General features: G+C 49.5%; 2 protein-coding genes across 6 annotated transcripts in view; one reads left to right on the forward strand and one right to left on the reverse strand.

Moving 5' to 3' along the window:
• The window catches only part of IFT172 (intraflagellar transport 172), a 41,944-nt gene extending 25,057 nt beyond the window's left edge, over positions 1-16,887 (forward strand). For 2 of the 4 annotated variants that reach the window (XM_060169858.1, XM_060169861.1), the window contains 30 exons: positions 1,512-1,596; positions 1,883-1,975; positions 2,553-2,630; positions 2,868-3,116; positions 3,297-3,375; positions 3,575-3,695; positions 3,888-4,032; positions 5,079-5,168; positions 5,761-5,858; positions 6,035-6,170; positions 6,256-6,372; positions 6,712-6,854; positions 8,446-8,539; positions 8,701-8,765; positions 8,958-9,138; positions 9,380-9,489; positions 9,611-9,740; positions 12,281-12,379; positions 12,586-12,695; positions 12,826-12,889; positions 12,978-13,064; positions 13,358-13,474; positions 14,065-14,175; positions 14,363-14,482; positions 15,229-15,324; positions 15,544-15,603; positions 15,679-15,777; positions 16,091-16,244; positions 16,450-16,541; positions 16,751-16,887. In XM_060169858.1, coding sequence (XP_060025841.1) covers positions 1,512-1,596; positions 1,883-1,975; positions 2,553-2,630; positions 2,868-3,116; positions 3,297-3,375; positions 3,575-3,695; positions 3,888-4,032; positions 5,079-5,168; positions 5,761-5,858; positions 6,035-6,170; positions 6,256-6,372; positions 6,712-6,854; positions 8,446-8,539; positions 8,701-8,765; positions 8,958-9,138; positions 9,380-9,489; positions 9,611-9,740; positions 12,281-12,379; positions 12,586-12,695; positions 12,826-12,889; positions 12,978-13,064; positions 13,358-13,474; positions 14,065-14,175; positions 14,363-14,482; positions 15,229-15,324; positions 15,544-15,603; positions 15,679-15,777; positions 16,091-16,244; positions 16,450-16,541; positions 16,751-16,840 — 3,313 coding nt within the window. In that variant the 3' untranslated portion in view covers positions 16,841-16,887. The remainder of the gene's footprint in view (positions 1-1,511; positions 1,597-1,882; positions 1,976-2,552; positions 2,631-2,867; positions 3,117-3,296; positions 3,376-3,574; positions 3,696-3,887; positions 4,033-5,078; positions 5,169-5,760; positions 5,859-6,034; positions 6,171-6,255; positions 6,373-6,711; positions 6,855-8,445; positions 8,540-8,700; positions 8,766-8,957; positions 9,139-9,379; positions 9,490-9,610; positions 9,741-12,280; positions 12,380-12,585; positions 12,696-12,825; positions 12,890-12,977; positions 13,065-13,357; positions 13,475-14,064; positions 14,176-14,362; positions 14,483-15,228; positions 15,325-15,543; positions 15,604-15,678; positions 15,778-16,090; positions 16,245-16,449; positions 16,542-16,750) is intronic. The other 2 variants (XM_060169860.1, XM_060169859.1) reach the window with 2 other exon arrangements.
• Positions 16,888-16,964: 77 nt separating this feature from the next.
• Positions 16,965-18,709, reverse strand: KRTCAP3 (keratinocyte associated protein 3). 2 transcript variants are annotated; one of them, XM_060169864.1, is made up of 7 exons: positions 18,504-18,707; positions 18,164-18,348; positions 18,029-18,088; positions 17,655-17,861; positions 17,396-17,530; positions 17,181-17,294; positions 16,965-17,058 (listed from the first exon to the last, which is right to left on the reverse strand). In XM_060169864.1, the coding sequence occupies exons 1-6, from the start codon at positions 18,532-18,534 to the stop codon at positions 17,220-17,222; spliced, it is 693 nt and encodes a 230-aa protein (XP_060025847.1). In that variant the 5' UTR covers positions 18,535-18,707; the 3' UTR covers positions 16,965-17,058; positions 17,181-17,219. The 2 variants fall into 2 exon arrangements, with proteins under 2 accessions (XP_060025847.1, XP_060025846.1); XM_060169863.1 differs by having other exon boundaries at positions 18,029-18,348; positions 18,504-18,709.
• Between the last annotated feature and the right edge of the window lie 36 nt (positions 18,710-18,745).

The raw sequence follows: 18,745 nt of genomic DNA on the forward strand, positions 1-18,745 counted from the left end.
CCACTACTGGGCATATACCCTGAGAAAACCATAATTCAAAAAGAGTCATGTACCACAATGTTCATTGCAGCTCTATTTACAATAGCCAGGACATGGAAGCAACCTAAATGTCCATCAACAGATGAATGGATGAAGAAGATGTGGCACATATATACAATGGAATATTACTCAGCCATAAAAAGGAATGAAACTGAGTTACCTGTAATGAGGTGGATGGACATAGAGTCTGTCATACAGAGTGAAGTAAGTCAGAAAGAGAAAAACAAACACCATATGCTAACGCACATATTTGGAATCTAAAAAAAACAATACTGATGAACCTAGTGGCAGGGCAGGAATAAAGATGCAGAGAATGGACTTGAGGACCCAGGGGTTGGGGAAGGGGAAGCTGGGACAAAGTGAGAGAGTAGCATTGACATAGATACACCACTAAATGTAAAATGGATGGCTAGTGGGAAGCCACAGCATAGCACAGGGAGATCAGCTTGATGCTTTGTGACTACCTAGAGGGGTGGGATAGTGAGGGTGGGAGGGAGGCTCAAAAGGGAGGGGATATGGGGATATATGTATACATATAGCTGATTCACTTTGTTGTACAGAAAAAAGTAACAGAGCATTGTAAAGCAATTATACTCCAATAAAGATTAAAAAAAAGAAAATGCTAACAGATACAAGTATTTTGTACATGTGTACATGCATATATATATATGAACACAAAGTCAAATTCTATATGTTAAAAATAAAAAGTGATCCATGTGATTGTAAAAAAAAAAAAAAAAGTATCCTGAATCTCTTATTTGTTCAAGTCTACTGTGTCCACCCTGGAATAGACCACCACCATCTACATGCTGTTGCAAAGCCTCTTAATTAGTCTCACTGATACGGTTCTTAAACCCCTATGATCCATTCACCTCATAGCAGCTGAGGTAATTTTTTAAAAACATAAATTAGATTGTATCATTTTCTTGCTCAGAACCTTCCAGTAACTTACTATTGTACTTTGTATAAAACCCAAACTCTTTGCATGTCCTAAGGCCCCACAAGATTTGGCCTCTGCTTTCTTCTCATATCGGGTACTTGCCCATTAGTCTCCAGCCGCACTGGCATCCTTTTGTCCCTTTGAGCGTGCCAAGCTCACTCCTGCCTTAGGGCCTTTACACTAGCTTTTCTCTCCGCCTGGAATAATTTTTCTCCATCTTGTCATGATTGGCTCTTTCTTGTATTAAGGTCTCAGCTCAGCTCCCCAAACAGGTCTTCTCTGGCTACCAACTTAAGGAGTCCCCTTAGTTTTATTTTCCATTCTTTCAAATAATCTTTGTTTATTTGTTTACTAATTGTTTCCACTAGAAAGTAAGTTCCCTAAGAGCTGGGCCGTCATCTGTCTTATCCCTTTTGTGTCCCCAGTGGCAAGAACAGTTTCTGGCATATAATAGATGCTCAGTATATCTGCTGAACCAATGAATTAATGATGATTCTATTATAATATTACTGCTATTGCTTCCATACTATAGGTGCTTTTCTGCTTTGGGCCATGTAGCAAAAGCTCGATTCCTACGTGAGACCAATGAGATTGCAGATCAAGTGTCTCGGGAATATGCAAGTATTCTCCTGATTCGTTCAGTCTTTCAAGCTGAGATTTCTCCTGGTACTCAGCCCCACGACTCTTAGCTTTCCAGCCATGGCTAACTTCCTCTACCCTGCCCCCCACACCTCTACCTTCAAGTCAGACCATTTTGGAATTGCTTGCCAAACCTCGAGCCTCTAAGCCCCATGAAGGTTTTCAGCTTCCTAAGCCTTTTAGCCTCCATGTCTCTCTGGCCACACAGACAGAATGGCTCCCGTGGCACCAACAGAATAAGCAGAACCTCCTTTTTCCCCACAGGGTGGAGAAGGAACAGACTTTTATCAGGTCCGAGCACGTCTAGCCATGCTGGAGAAGAACTACAAGCTGGCCGAAATGATCTTCTTAGAACAGGTAACAGGAACAGAAGAACTGGATGGAAGAGGGGATCAGAGAGGGAAAAATACAGAGGCAAACTCAGGAGGAATGAGCACTGGTCAGCTGGGCTACCAAAGGTCTGGGGAGAACTTTCAGAAAGGTCTATACAGTTCATTTCACTCCTCCATAATTCCCTCCTCTGTGTTAGTTCTTACAATTACTTCTTTCTTTCATAAAAAGTCTGCTGTCTCCCCGTATACTCCGGAGCCTGTCTCTGCAATTCTTGTGCGTGGAGGTAGATCCAGATTTTGTGAGGCCCAAAGCTTATACAATTTGAGGAGCCCTCTTTAAGAAAAGTTGCTTTGGAAAAAAAAATAATAATAAAAATAAAAAAAAAGAAAAGTTGCTTTGGAAGGAACCTGTGCAAATAAGGTGCCCTGAAGCTTAAGTTTCTTTTAGTTTCATACTAAATTCACCTCTGCTTGTGTATACGTAAAGGATGAGGCTTTCAGTCCACACAGGCTGGCATCTTAGCTGGGCTGAGGAGAGCCTGCTGATTTCTGACTCTCGTATCTTCCTGGTGTCCCTCTTTCCTCTGCCCGGGTTCCCCTAGAACGCTGTTGAGGAGGCCATGGACATGTACCAGCAGCTACATCGTTGGGACGAATGTATCGCTGTGGCTGAGGCCAAGGTACCAGTTCCGTCTTCCCCACAGTTGTTCAGAACTCACTCCCACCAATATCAGAAACCTCCTCTTGTCAAGGAGACTGTAGGAACTGCAACAGGGCGGGGGCCAGGACCTGATATGGTGAGGAGTTAGGACACTGGTGACTGGGAGGGTTTCTGTTGTTAAAGTGGGATTGGAGAAGCCTGGGAAGCAGCAGGGCAGGAGGGATGTGACTCCTGGTCTTCTCTGTTGCGTGTCCAGGGACACCCAGCCCTAGAGAAGCTGCGCCAGGGTTACTACCAGTGGCTGATGGACACACAGCAAGAGGAGCGAGCAGGCGAACTTCAGGAGAGCCAAGGGGACGGGCTAGCAGCCATCAGCCTCTACCTCAAAGCTGGGCTCCCCGCCAAAGCTGCTCGGCTGGTGCTGACCCGAGAGGAACTGCTGGCCACCACAGAGCTGGTAGAGCACATCACTGCCGCCCTTATCAAGAGCGAACTGTATGAAAGGGTATGGATGGCTTCCTATTCCTGTCCCTTACCCCCAGGGCTCAGTGCCCCTTTCCTACCCAGAGGGGTCTTGGAGCGCATAGCCCTCCCTGACTGGTGGCTGATTCGCCTCCTTTGGGGGCTGATACTTGACTTTTGTGTAGTAAGGGTATCTCTGTAGTAATATGGAATGTGTTAACAGGCAGGTGATCTCTTTGAGAAGATTCGAAATCCACAGCGGGCCCTGGAGTGCTACTGTAAAGGCAACGCATTCATGAAAGGTACTAGCCACCCACAGCCCATCCCTCAGTGTTGTGGACTGCGGCCCAAACAGTCCCCCACACCTGTTCTGTGCCTCTGCTCAGGCTGACTGTCTTCAGTGCTCCTCCGTCCCTCCACTTCTCACCTGTATTCCATGCCTCATTTCTCTATCTCACTTCTCCTGAAGTCTGAGCTGAGTGCCCTCTCTGTCTCTGGCAGCGGTGGAGCTGGCTCGATTGGCATTTCCAGTGGAGGTGGTGAGACTAGAGGAGGCGTGGGGGGACCACCTGGTGCAGCAGAAGCAGCTTGATGCGGCCATTAATCACTACATTGAAGCCAGGTGTGGTGGTCTGGGGGTGCAAAGGACATTTGGGCATGAGATGAGAGGTGATGGGGAAAGTAAGGGTGCCAGGGCCTTACTAAAATAAGAGAGATCTCAAAATGTAGGTTGGAGTATGCTTGAGGTTTCCCTTTACCTCCATCTATTTTCCTCTTTCCTCATACATATTTACACCTTTCCCAACTATGCCAGGTGCTCCATTAAGGCAATTGAGGCTGCCCTGGGTGCCCGCCAGTGGAAGAAGGCAATTTATATATTAGATCTACAGGACCAGAACACTGCGTCCAAATACTATCCTCGTGTGGCCCAACACTATGCGTCTCTGCAGGAGTATGAGGTGAGGGAGAGCCCCTTTCTGCAGCCTAAAGCAATGCAGGACAGGATGAGGAGGAGGGAACCCAGAGCAAGAAGTGTTCCAAATCCTTCTTTCTGGGACCCAACAATGTCACCACCCTGAATGGGAAGAAAGAGGTTTACTTCCCCCATTTCATTCTAACATAACATAGACCCCCCTCCCAGACATATAAAGCAAGCCTCTAGCTCTCTTCCTGTGCAAGCATGAGTGGTGCTTCATGGATAACTCCAACATTAGCAGGTGCAAACTAGTATATACAGGACGGATAAACAGCAAGGTCCTACTGTATAGCACAGGGAACTATATTCAATATCCTGTGATAAACCATAATGGAAAAGAATATGAAAAAGAATATATATATACACGTATAACTGAATCACTTTGCTGTACAGCAGAAATTAACACAACATTGTAAATCAACCATACTTCAATAAAAATTTTTTTAAATTAAAATTAAAAAAAAAGAATAGGGACTTCCCTGGTGGTGCAGTGGTTAAGAATCCACCTGCCAATGCAGGGGACACGGGTTCGATCCCTGGTCTGGGAAGTCCCACGTGCCATGGAGCAACGAAGCCTGTGCACCACAACTACTGAGCCCGCACTCTAGAGCCCACGAGCCACAACTACTGAAGCCCCCGCACCTAGAGCCCATGCTCTGCAACAAAAAAAGCCACTGCAATGAGAAGCCCGCACACAGCAATGAAGACCTAACGCAGCCAAAAATAAATTAATTAATTAAAAAAAAAAAAGAAGAACTCCAACATAGTTACAGTATAGAATTGCCTTGCATTGCAGAAACATGAGGCCCTCTTAAACTCCCACTGTATTGTCCTCATATTGTTTCAGGCTGGTCTTCTTTCAAAGCAGTAGAAAGTCTGAAACACCTGTAGTCATCTTGTCTTCTCTGTGACTACAGGATAATGGTATCCCAGGCTCTGCTCCATCCCAGCTGAGGTTTGTTCTTTCCTCCTACAGGCTGCTTTCACTCTGATGCTCTGACCTTTTGCCTCTGCCTGTCTCAACCACAGATTGCTGAGGAGCTCTACACTAAGGGAGACCGGACAAAAGATGCCATAGACATGTACACCCAGGCTGGCCGCTGGGAGCAAGCCCACAAGGTAGGGAATGGGTGGAGTTCATGAGAAGAGAATTCCACCTTTGTGGTTATGTTGCCACTTTCCTTAGTCTCTGATATCCCCACTTCGCTGGGTTCCCTGAAAGCTGAGGAAGAGTACCAAAATACAGTCTGGGTAACTTTGATCCCTAGCCATGGGGAAAGGCAAGGATGAAGAGAGGCCCTTGTTCCCAAACCTGCGATTCTGAACACAGCAGATGGGCCTGGGGGCTAGGGAATCTGAAATACCTCTGCTGAAGCTCTAGCCACACTGGTAACCATTCTCGCTTCTGCTCCCAGAGCCCAGTGGGTACAGTAGGAGTAAGGTAGTGGGAACAGGTGCCCCCAGCACAGGGTGTCTCTGACCCTCCTGCCTTAGCAGAATGTAGTTCTTACTCTGCTCATTATGGACTTGGGATTCCCTGAACTGACTAGGAGAGTGACACTAACCAAATGCCTGTGGTTGTTGGGAAGGTTCAGAGTTCCTGAGAAAACAGGCTCCCTTGAAGCCCCACTTCCCTGTCCGCTCTGCATTTCCCTCTGCTTCCCTTGGGAATTGGTGCCTGAAGCTACCCTGGCTCTGTGTGTCCACACAGCTGGCAATGAAGTGCATGAGACCAGAAGATGTGTCGGTGCTCTACATCACCCAGGCTCAGGAGATGGAGAAGCAGGGCAAGTACCGAGAGGCTGAAAGGTGAGCCGTGGCCCCAGGGGAGGTGTAGCAGGAGATGGGGCTTCAGGGCTAGAGGGAGGGATGGGGTCTGCAGATACGTGCCCTCTGCCCAGAAGGCAGTGACAGAAGCCCTTAGGAACGACTCTAGCAGCAGGAATCTGGGTCTAGGAGGCCGCAGGTATATCTCCTGTCCCCAGGCTATATGTGACAGTGGAAGAGCCTGATCTTGCCATCACCATGTTCAAAAAGCACAAGTTGTATGATGATATGATCCGCCTGGTAGGGAAGCACCACCCAGATCTCCTCAGCGACACACACCTACATCTGGGCAAGGTGAGCCCTCCTCCTGCCCCTGCCCATCTCTCCCCCAAACAGGCTCCATCTCCCCCTCTCTCCATCCTGATCCGCCTCTCCCCAGGAGCTGGAGGCTGAAGGCCGACTACAGGAGGCTGAATATCACTACCTCGAGGCCCAGGAGTGGAAGGCAACAGTGAATATGTACCGGTCCAATGGGCTTTGGGAAGAGGCCTACCGGGTAAGGATTTCTTACCCTTACTGGATAAGGATGTACAGGGTTCATCCATCCCTCTTTCCCACTCTCAAGTAACTGTCTAATTCTAAACTGGTCATGGGTATCTTTGAAAAAAGTCCACACCTACGCACAAAATTTCACATACAATTTTAATGGTTTGTGAACGACCTGAAATCCATCCTGGGACCCTAATCAGGTTAATAGACCCTGAAACTTAGCCCTCTTCCTACTGTTCTAGGAGAGGCACCTGATCTTTTTCCAAGCTGAGGTCAGGTCAGAGATGAGAAGGGAGCAGCCATGTACCCCTGTATTGGAGGATTGCCAAGTGGCTTTGCTTTTCAGGTGGCCAAGGCTCACGGAGGAGCTAATGCCCACAAACACGTGGCCTATCTGTGGGCAAAGAGCCTGGGAGGTGAGGCTGCAGTTAGACTGCTCAGTAAGCTGGGACTCCTGGAAGCTGCTCTTGACCATGCTGCTGACAACTGGTGAGGCCCCAAGCCTTCTCTCTGCTGGCCCCATTCCAGACAGAGCCTCTATATAGAGAAAGGAAATTGGTGTATAACTGAAAAGCATTTCTAGAGGCTGAAGCAAGAGTGAAGAAATGTGGTCAGGAGAGATCCTTGGAAGAACCCAATAGAGAGGCAAGAATGAATTAGTAACTCTGCTCCTGTTCCCCAGGAGGCTCAGAATGGTGTTTAATCTTTGGCTGTTCTAAGGAGAAAGGTGGAAAGAGAACAGCTTTTAAAGCTAAAATGCACTAAGCCAGTAACTTACTTCTGAGTAACGGAAGTGTGATTCCATTAAATGCAAAATGAGTTTTCTTTCTTTTTTTAAATTAAGTTAAATTAAATTATTAATTTTTTGAAGTGTAGTTGATTTATAATATTAGTTTCAGGTGTCCAACATGGTGATTCAATATTTTTATAAATTATACTGTATTTAAAGTTATTATATTGGCTATATTCCCTGTGCTGTATGGCGTATTGTTGTAGCTTATTTACTTTATACATAGTAGTCTGTACCTCTTAATCTCCTAGCCCTGTCTTGACCTTCCTCCCTTTCCTCTCGCCACTGGTAACCACTAGTTTGTTCTTTATATCTGTGAGTCTGTTTCTGTTTTGTTATATTCGTTTGTTTGATTTGTTTTTTTAGATTTCACATATAAGTGACAACATACAGTATTTGTCTTTCTCTGTCTGACTTATTTCACTAAGCATAATACCCTCCAGGTCCATCCGTGTTGTTGGAAATGGCAAAATTTCATTTTTTATGGTTGAGTAGTATTCCATTGTATATATGTACCACATCTTCCTTATTCATTTATCTGTTGATGGACACTTAGGTTGCTTCCATATCTTGGCTGTTGTAAATAGTGCTGCTATGAACATTGGGGTGCATGTATCTTTTCTAATTAGTGTTTTTGTTTTCTTCAGATATATACCCAGGAGTGGAATTGTTGGATCATATGGTAGTTCTGTTTTTTAGTTTTTTGAGGAACCTCCATACTCTTTTCCCTATTGGCTGCACCAAATTCCATTTCCACCAACAGTGCACAAGAGTTCTGTTTTCTTCACATCCTCACCCACATTTGCTATTTGTAGACCTTTTTCGATGATAGACATTCTTACAGGTGCGAGTTGTTATCTCATTGTGGTTTTGACTTGCATTTCTCTGATGATTAGATGATTAGAGCATCTTTTCATGTTGACCATCTGTGTATCCTCTTTTGAAAAATGTCTATTCAGGTCTTCTGCCCAAAGTGAGCTTTTCTTAAGTAAATGTTAAGAACACCAGTAGTAATCCTGCATTGAGTCAGACTGCTACGGATAGTTTTACTTGTTTTGGGAAGATTATTTTTCTGCTAGTGTAGACGTGGCTCAGGAGGAGGTGGTCAGAGCACCAGGAGTCCTTCCTCCCTATCAGTGCTGTGCTCTCTGTGCTTCTCTATCATTTCATATTGATTGTCTTTCTTAATCTGTGCCTTTTCCTCCCCTCAATCCTTGCCCTCTGTTTTTCTTTTCCCCTTATAAAAGGAAGTATAGAGTAAGCAAACCTTATCTGCACCTTCCATTTCAGCTCCTTTGAATTTGCTTTTGAACTCTCTCGGCTGGCCCTCAAGCACAAAACCCCTGAGATTCATCTCAGATACGCTATGTACCTGGAGGATGAGGTATGGATGTGATTCTTCTCCATTGCTTTTGACTCTGACCACAGAGCCCTCCTTCCCCTCCCCTAGACCACTGCTGCCAGGCATTCAAACCTCCTGTCTCATGGCTGCCTGTGATGCCAATCTCTGTCTCATCATGTGTGGCTGCCTTTCTCTCCGTCTAGGGAAAATTTGAAGAGGCTGAAGCTGAATTCATCAGGGCTGGTAAACCCAAGGAAGCAGTCCTCATGTGAGTTACCCCGTAAATTCCTTAATCCTGTCCTCCCAGACTCAGCCCCAGGATCTTTCACTGTCATCTTCACCTTCATCTAAACCTAGTACCAATAAATCTTATACCCCCTCAGTGACATGGCTTTTTGCCTCTCATAGTGGAGGCTTCATTCCTATACTCAGCCTCCTCTCTGTCCTCATCTGGGAGCAGGTTTGTCCATAACCAGGATTGGGAGGCAGCTCAGCGTGTGGCTGAGGCCCACGACCCTGACAGTGTCGCTGAGGTGCTCGTGGGGCAGGCCCGGGGGGCCTTGGAGGAGAAAGACTTCCAGAAAGCAGAAGGGCTGCTGCTTCGGGCTCAGAGACCAGGCCTGGCCCTCAATTACTATAAGGTGGGTCAGCAGATTCAGGGCCATGAGGGCAGGGTGAGAGGATGTGAGAGCCCACAGAGCACTACACTGAGCCTGGTACTGAGAATGATACAGGAGGTTAACACTGGGGAGGGGAAGGAGACAAAGAGGAAGGGGAACAGAAGTTCAAGGACCTAGGGATCAGTGGGCCATGGCACCTGAGTGGCACTGGAAAGCTGTCATGCCTGCCGCTAACCATCCTGATACCTGGAAATCTGAGCAGGAGGCTGGACTATGGAGCGATGCCCTGCGGATCTGCAAGGACTACATGCCTGGCCAGCTGGAGGCACTGCAGGAGGAGTATGAGCGAGAAGCTACCAAGAAGGGGGCCAGGTATGAAGCCAGGGGACCCGGAAATGTCGGCAGGGCTGGGGGTGGATGGTCAGAAGGTGTGCACAGAATCGGCCACGCTGCTGCTCCCCATTCCTGGTCACGAGCACACTCATCTGCACAGGGGCATGGAGGGACTGGTGGAACAAGCTCGACAGTGGGAGCAGGCTGGAGAATACAGCCGTGCAGTCGACTGTTACCTCAAAGTGCGGGATGCAGGAAGCAGCAGCCTGGTGGAGAAGTGCTGGATGAAGGTGAGGCTGCCACACCTGCCTGGCCCTATGCTTCCAGGCCCCCATTCACATCCAGCATTCCTTCTCAGACATTCATCTTTTTCCTCCTGTGTCTTTTTGTTTTCAATCAGGTAGCAGGTATCTACTGAGTGCTTGCTAGATGCTAGATCCAGAACCTATGAAGGCTATAAAAAGGGATATAACGTAGAACCCGGAGAGCCAGAAATTGGGGGAAGGTAGACTAACATGTGGCTCAATTAGTTAATATCGCAACTTAGTGAAGACTGAAGTGTGTGATTCAAATAGAGTTCAGAGAAGGGTGAGATCTCTGTGGGCTGGGGTAGGGGAGCCCTTGTGAGGGAGGAGGTAGGCCTGGGATCAAAGCTGGAAGGGCAAATCCAGACCCTGGAGCTGGGCCAGATGGAGGCCATGAAAAAAGCAGAGGCCCCTCGTCTACCCAGCAGCTCCTGAAAAGAAGCCTCTAGGAGATTAAGCCAAGCTAATATGTTTCATCAATTCTACGATAGATTCTTGGTGTCTTTGAGATAGGGATACATGTACATTTTAATGATGTGCCTTAGATGCAGGGAAATATGGTATTAGGAGTTATGAAGGGGTGAGATGGATCAGCCCCTGAATACAATGTTGGTGTGCTGATGCCCCTGCAGAATTTCCCTTAGGTTTGTGAGGCCTTGTAATTGAATAGCCCCTAGAAGTTGGAGGGGAAGGAAGTAGAAAGGACTGAGGACTATTTAAGAGAGTTTAACAGGTTTTAATCAAGTATTAAGCATCTTCTGTATCTTACTCTGGGGCATTGTTTACTCGGGTCTGTTCATGACTATACCTTCTTCAGATTAGTCAGAGGGTGGCTTCCTGGATGGGAGCACTTTAAGCCTTGAAGGGTTTGGCAGGTAAAGAAAGAGAGGCAAGGGGCTTCCCCGGCGGCCCAATGGTTAAGACTCTGCCTTCCAGTGCAGTAGGTGTGGGTTCGATCCCTGGTCGGGGAACTAAGATCCCACATGCCATGGGGTGTGGCCAAAACCTTTAAAAAAAAAAAGAAAGAAAGAAAGGCAAGAATAGGTGGGGGAAGACCAGGAGGATTAGCATAGACTATAGCTAAACTGGACCATGTGGAAATTAAAATCTGGTGAGGATGTCAGCATCACAGTGCAAACAGAGTGAACTCATGGAACACTTGGGTTTTTAGAATTACTGAGTTTTAGGGTTAGAAGAGGTCTCCAAGGTCATCTAGACCAACACTGTCCAGTAGAAATATAATGCAGGTCACAAAGGTTTAAGTTATACATGTAATTTTAAAATTTCTAGTAGCCCCACATTCAAATAAGTATAAAGAAACAGGTGAAAATAATTATATTCTGTTTAACCCAATATATCGAAACTATTATTTCAACATGCAATCAATATAAAAACTTATCAAGGTATTCTACATTCCTTTTTTCATACTAAAGTCTTTGAACATTTAAGGTTACAGCACATCGCAGTTGGGGCTGGCCACATGTGACTAGTGGCTGCTGTTCTGGACAGTACAAACCTAGACTGACCGTCACTCTTTTTTTTTTTTTTAAAGATTCTATACTTTATTTTTTTTTAATTTATTTTTGGCTGCATTGAGTCTTCATTGCTGCACGCGAGCTTTCTCTAGTTGCGGCGAGCGGGGGCTACTCTTTGTTGTGGTGTGTGGGCTTCTCACTGCAGTGGCTTCTCTTGTTGCGGAGCGTGGGCTCTAGGCACGCAGGCTTAAGTAGTTGTGGCTCACGGGCTCAGTAGTTGTGGCTCGCAGGCTCCGTAGTTGTGGCGCACAGGCTTAGTTGCTTCGCAGCATGTGGGATCTTCCCGGACCAGGGCTCGAACCCATGTCCCCTGCATTGGCAGGTGGATTCTTTTTTTTTTTTTTTTTTTTTGCGGTACGCGGGCCTCTCACTGATGCGGCCCCTCCCGCTGTGGAGCACAGGCTCCAGAGGCGAAGGCCCAGCGGCCATGGCTCACGGGCCCGTCCGCTCCACGGCATGTGGGATCTTCCCGGACAGGGGCACGAACCCATGTCCCCTGCATTGGCAGGCGGACTCCCAACCACTGCGCCACCAGGGAAGCCCCGGCAGGCGGATTCTTAACCACTGTGCTACCAGGGAAGCCCTGACCATCACTCTTATGGGTGAAGAAACTGAAGCTCAGAAAAGCTTAAAACAAATAGTTGCAGAATGCCCTGGGCTCCGATTTTAGGGGTTCTTTCTCTGTACCATGCTACCAAGATTCTGTTTGGGACAAAGAACTTGAGAAACCAGTTTGTCAAAGGTGACAGGACCAAATGCAGTGATCTCAGACAGCGATGAGTGTCTGAAAGAGGATGAGTTGAGAGGAAGAGATAGGTCCTCTATTTAAAGGCTCTGATGGACCATGAGGCAGGATTTGCCCAAGAGGGCGGAAAGTGAGGGAGAGTGCAAGAAAGTTGGCAACTGGAGGGAATAAAACAGAGCAGGTCGAGGACCCCCCAGCAATATTTGTCTCTCCTACCCATTTCTATCTTCTGTTCAACCACTCAGGCAGCTGAACTCTCCATCAAGTTTCTACCTCCCCAACGCAGTCTGGAAGTAGTTCGGGCTGTGGGACCCCAGCTGATTGGAATTGGAAAGCACAGTGCAGTAAGTAGCGTGCTGGGACTGAATAGAAATAGATTGCACAGGGATGGGTGGAAGGGTGACACCTGCGCTCAGAAAGCTGTATGAAGTGGGTCTCCTGGCAGGCATGGCATGCATTTCCGTTTCCCCAGAGTTCCCAGAGAGTTCCCAGAGGGGAGACTGGGGAGGGAGGGGAAAGATGATCTCGTCTCTGACTTTCCACTGTGCAGGCTGCAGAGCTCTATCTGAACCTGGACCTAGTCAAGGAAGCGATCGATGCTTTCATTGAGGGTGAGGAATGGAACAAGGCCAAGCGTGTGGCTAAGGAGTTAGATCCCCGGTAAGTTCATGACCCCTTCTCACTAGAAATTCTCTTTTACTTCCTTTTGTAAAGATTGGGAGAAAGTTCTCATGGGAAGGGTGTGCATCCCAGGAACATGAAGTGCAAGATCTCTGCACATTCTTCACAGGTATGAAGACTATGTGGACCAGCATTATAAAGAGTTCCTCAAGAACCAGGGCAAAGTGGACTCGGTGAGATTGGCAGAGTCAGCAGGAGGCAAGCTCAAGAGATTCTCTCTCCTTCTCCTCGTGTAACTCTGTCTTTTCAACTGATCCGCAGCTGGTGGGTGTGGATGTGGTGGCTGCTTTGGACCTATATGTGGAGCAGGGCCAGTGGGACAAGTGCATTGAAACAGCTACCAAGCAGGTACTCCTCTCTTCATCCCACTCCCAGCTCTTCTGTGTATTTTTCTGACTTCCCACCTGTCCCAGAGCTCTCTCTCTTACTTCCTCCAAAGCCCAAACCCCAGAGATCCCTAATCAGCGTCAGAGAGCTCAGTCTTCACACTCTGACAGTGGGGTCAGAGGCCTAGCTGGGCCTGGCTTGCATATGCCCTTGGCCGCCTAAACAAATCCATGGCCTCAAGTCACCACCCCACCCTCACTGCTTGGTCTTACTGACCCCAACCTCCCCTTGCTTTTCCTGCACCCCTGGAACAGAACTACAAGATTCTGCACAAGTACGTGGCTTTGTATGCGACTCACCTGATCCGAGAGGGTGGCTGTGCCCAGGCACTGGCCCTGTATGTGCAACACGGAGCCCCTGCTAACCCACAGGTATCAGCCAGCTCCTTGGGGTGAACGTTTCCTCAAGGAAATTCTTACCTTCTCCTCAAGAACCACTCACGCCCTCAGGATCTGTCTTCTCAAAGGATTCTTTCATTAGAGATCATCGTCCCCAGAGACTCCACCCAGCCTCTTCAGGAATGTACAGCCTCTCTAGAGGATTTACCCTTGGAAGGAACACCCAACAACCTCCCCGTGCTCTTAGCTAACACGCAGGGAACAGTCTTTCAGAGATGACCCGCACACACCTCTAGGGCCTTCCTAACTTCCTCCAGAGCGAGCACCGCTCTCCTATCTGAGCATCACAGCTCTCCGGACACTGTCACCCCGTTAACAATGTGACTGCACATTCACAGTCCCACATTTGCCCACACCCACAGAGCGCCAGATAGGAAGAAATCGCTTTTTCTTGCCCTTCTTCTTCCTCTTCTCTTAAAATAACACTTTCTCCAGCAGCGTCCCATAGCTCCTCCGCATGCGCGCACGTTTACAGCTGGTTTTCCTCTTTGGCCCCACTTCCCCTGACTTTCTCTTCTAGTTGTGCTCTTCTCACTCAGCTCTCCTTCCCCCTCCACCTCCAGAACTTCAACATCTACAGAAGGATCTTCACTGACATGGTGAGCTCCCCTGGGACCAACAGTGCCGAGGCCTATCACAACTGGGCTGACCTTCGGGACGTCCTCTTCAACCTGGTGAGGAAGTCGGGTGGACAGCTCAGACAGGCTACTCCGCCTGTCCCTGTCCTCGTCTTTTCTTTCACGCACATAAACCTTCACCCTCAGACTCTACCTTCCTCTGTCCAGGTGGCCATCAGTTGACCACTCTGGCCCTGGCACTCCTCTGACCCCTGACCCAGGTTGTGCACTCTCCCTGCTCTAGTGTGAAAACTTGGTGAAGTCCAGTGAGGCAAACTCTCCAGCCCATGAGGAGTTCGAGACCATGCTGCTGATCGCTCACTACTATGCCACTCGCTCTGCGGCCCAGAGCATCAAACAGCTGGTGAGACAGAGTGGGGAGGAGCTCTCAGTCTTACAGACACATCTTCAAATGTATGAAGTTGAATGAATTCAAGTTCTGGACGGTCTCAAGCTTGGCCCACTGCTCTCCTAGTTTCTCTTTACCCTTGCTGAGATGGTTTTCTTTGTATTCCTCTGACCTTCTTAGGGCTCTGTGCCCACACAGCTCCAGCCTCATTACGCTCAAACATTCAAATTCCATGATTTCTGCATTGACCTCTTATAATATATACATACCTTTGGCTTATCCATGATAGTATATTGTATATTTATTTCCTGGAGTTGGACAATAGAATTCTAGAGGTGGGAGGAAATTTAGAAATAACCTAGGTCCAGTTCTCTTGCGCAGATGAAAAAACAACTAAGACCCAGGGGCTTCCCTGGTGGCGCAGCGGTTGAGAGTCCGCTTGCCGCTGCAGGGGACACGGGTTCGTGCCCTGGTCCAGGAAGATCCCACATGCCGCGGAGCGGCTAGGCCCGTGAACCATGGCCCCTGAGCCTGTGCGTCCGGAGCCTGTGCTCTGCAACGGGAGAGGCCACAACAGTGAGAGGCCCGCGTACCGCAAAAAAAAAAAAACCAAAAACTAAGACCCAGAACTGCATGACCCAGAGCAATTTGATATTGACTGTTGGTCTTCTGGTTCTATGGCTGCCTTAGTTATAAGATCATTGGTCTGGCAGCTCAGTCACATAGTGCCAGGATCATAGTGCTTTGACTTTAATCCATAGGAAACTGTGGCTGCCAGGCTTTCTGTTTCACTCTTACGTCACACCCAGCTACTACCTGCAGACAAGGCCTTCTATGAAGCAGGCATTGCTGCCAAGGTGAGCAATGGGGCCAAGCAAGGGCGGGGCCCAGGAGAGAAGGAAATCAAAAGTTGCAAAGTAGGAAATCCCAGCTGCTCAGGTAGAGCAGAGCTGAGCGTGGGGCTGACGTTATGGAGGAGGTCATTTTCCTGTATCTTCCTGGGTTCTCCCCCTGCATCCTGGAGAAACAGCCACGCCCATCTGCTCACTCCCACTTGCACCTTTTCTCTGGTGCAGGCAGTTGGCTGGGAGAACATGGCCTTCATCTTCCTCAACCGCTTTTTGGATCTGACCGATGTGAGTAGGGCAGTTGTGCCCAGAGGTTGGGAGGTTTTCCCTGTGCCTATCTCATGGCTGCCCACTCTGCCGCAGGCAATTGAAGAAGGGACTCTGGATGCCCTTGACCACTCTGACTTTCAGGATACAGACATTCCCTTTGAGGTGCCACTCCCAGCCAAGCAGCACGTCCCGGTAAGGGCACAGGATTGGAGAACAGGAGGCCTCAGGAGTGTGAGTGCACTAGAAAGGGAGGCCACTTTAGGATGGTCCTCCCAACACTTTGTAATGACATCAGTCAGCAAAGTCTCTGGAAGGGCCTCAGCCCTCACTGTTCGTTCAGTGAAAGTAGAAGCAGAGGAAAAAGCTAAGGCTGTGACTGTGACCGCCAATCCAAGGAGGATCGTTTGTGGGTGAAGGGTGGCACACAGGATGACGGCTCAGCAAACCCTCTACCCACCACCTTCCACTTGCCCTGCCCTGCGTGAAGCTGCTCTGTCCTTCCCAGGAGGCTCAGAGAGAAGAGGTTCGAGACTGGGTGCTCACAGTCTCAATGGACCAGCGGTTGGAGCAGGTTCTACCTCGGGATGAGCGCGGTGTCTATGAGGCTTCCCTGGTGGCGGCCAGCACTGGAGTTCGGGCACTGCCCTGCCTCATTACAGGTACAGAACCCTACAGCACCCCATATTCTGTGGTGGGTGGAAAGGAGGGAAAAACAGCAGGATCAAGAAACTGTTTTACTGTGATTCAGTAAAGGATGCAGAAGACAAGAACATCCTACTTTCTACCCCTAAATTGCTCTTCATTCTTCCCCCTCAATCCATCGCAAACTCCAGTTCATCTTTTTTTCTCCCCCCACCCCTCCAGGATACCCCATTCTGAGGAACAAAATTGAATTTAAGCGGCCAGGGAAGGCAGCTAACAAGGACAACTGGAATAAGTTCCTTATGGCCATCAAGGTTAGAGAGGAAGGCTTGAGAGATGGGGGTAGGGAGAACAGCGCTGAAGAACCCACCAGCAGCCGTGCAGGGTAGGGGAGGTGGTGTCAAGAGGGCAGGTGCAGGCCTGAACCCTGCTCTCCACACTGATATGGAACAAGTTTTCTTTGTATCAGGAATGTTTTTCCCAGCGCTGCTGAGTTCCCCTCATGCTCTCTGTTTCCTCACAGACCTCCCACAGCCCTGTGTGCCAAGACGTACTGAAGTTCATCAGTCAGTGGTGCGGGGGACTGCCCAGCACCAGCTTCTCCTTTCAGTAACTGGTAGAGTTAGTAGGTTCCATCCCTCATTAAAGTCTTGTAAGTAACTGAGACCACTGTATTCTTTGATCAAGTTCACGCCCAACACTAGCCCAGCGCCCCTTTCCCCCAAAAGGAATCATAATCAAGTAGAAGTTCTTTTATTACAACTGTTATTATATAAACATATCCTAAGGGTCAGTGGAAGATCCTTGTGGACTGAGCCTCCGGATCAGCACCTGCTTGACAGAAGGAAGAGCCTGCGTCAGAGGGCAAGCAGCATAGCAAAGGACCCAACCCAGTTCTAAGAGTGGTCCCTGCCACCACCCTTTCCCAGGCCACAATCCTCCTGGCCCATTACCTGTCCCTAAACCCAACTTTTCTGTGATATCCGGATTTCTCAAGTTTGATCCAGTAGGTGCTCATTTTCCTGCCTCTTACATTTAGGAAGTTCAAGCTCTGTCAGTTCCTCCAGCTACAGAAGAGGGTGGGGTTAGTACTCCAGCCCTGTATATAATTCAGCATCTTTACAACACATTCTGTGTTGAATGAACCCTTCCTGTGCATCTTCCTTACCTGCTCCTGTAGCCCTTCCTTCCTACAGGGCCCAACCCCACGTAGGGTGAGCGCAGCCACACAGCAGTAACCAGATAGAGCAGCCTCAGCTACAGACATGAGCAAAGAAGGGATCCAGAGAGCCAAGGCTGTATCCTAAAAGGTGAAGGAAGAGGGGGGAGGCTAGAGGAAGCAGGGCAGGAGTGGCAAGTAGGGGCGATTAAAGGGCAGGACCAAGGCTTTGTGGACCGCGAAAAGGCTGGGAAGAGAATGGACTCACATAGATTCTTGTGGGGTCAAAGGGGCAGTCATTGTGTCCAGACCCCTGGTCCAGTGGTAACAAAGGATCCAGCAGTCCTGGATGGCAGTCAGCAATAAGACGGCGGCCGCCGTTGGCCACAGTGAATGACACAGCAAGGAGGAGGCCCAGGGAGCAGGCAGCAGACAAGAGAAGGTTCACCAGAGCTAGTGCCAGCAGGGCCCAGTGCTGGCAGGGGCAGAAGGTCAAGGTGAGCAGCCTGGGGGTGGCTGCCTCTCCCACTGACACCTAGGTTACTCCATCTGGGGCTCCTCCTCCCACCAGAGATGAAGCTGAGCCAGCCCCCATTTCCCTGACTCCTGGCCTCCTCATTAAAGCTCCAGAAATCCCCTCACCAGTCGTGGGCGAAGAAGGTTCCTGGATGCCAAAAGGGCCACAAGTCCCACGGAAACGCTCTGGAAGAAACAAAACCTGAGGCCCGCGCCGCTCTCCAGCGCCAACCGCCCGCCCCACGGCCCGGCCCCGCTCACCAGCAGCCCGGAGCCCACGGAGATGACATTGGCGGTGGTGTACTCCGAGGTGACGGCGCCGCGGGGATTGGCCACGTGCCGCAGGACGGTGCCATGCAGCACGGCCCCCAGCAGCAGGTTCACGTGGCCCACCAGCAACAGCGCCAGGCCCACGTGCATGAGCCGCCGGGGCCCCCTGGCCGCGTCTGCAAAGCACGGGGGGAGGGGCAGGCCTGAGCGGGAGAGGAGACGGCCGAGTCGGCGGAGGCCCCTCGCTGCCGCCCCCAGTAGGCCACGGGGCGTAGGGCGGGTCCAGGGTGGGCGCTCACGGGAGAACGCGACCAGAGGGGCCAGAAATTACCGAAAACGCAGAGGCGGCAGCGGCACTTCATCGGTTCCTCAGCGCTGGCCGGCCGCGGGGCAGCTCTACCTGCCCTGGCCCCGCCCTCGCTCCCCGGCCAGTTCCGCTCTCCCTGAGCACCTGCAGCCCAACCTCCGCGCCGCCTGGCGGGAGAGGCAGGCGCGCGCGCCCACACACACCCACACCCATTCTCACACACACACGCGCGCACACACACACACACACACACAGACACCCACCCA

This window comes from Lagenorhynchus albirostris, chromosome 13 (genome assembly GCF_949774975.1).
Source record: "Lagenorhynchus albirostris chromosome 13, mLagAlb1.1, whole genome shotgun sequence".
Lineage (NCBI taxonomy): Eukaryota > Metazoa > Chordata > Mammalia > Artiodactyla > Delphinidae > Lagenorhynchus > Lagenorhynchus albirostris.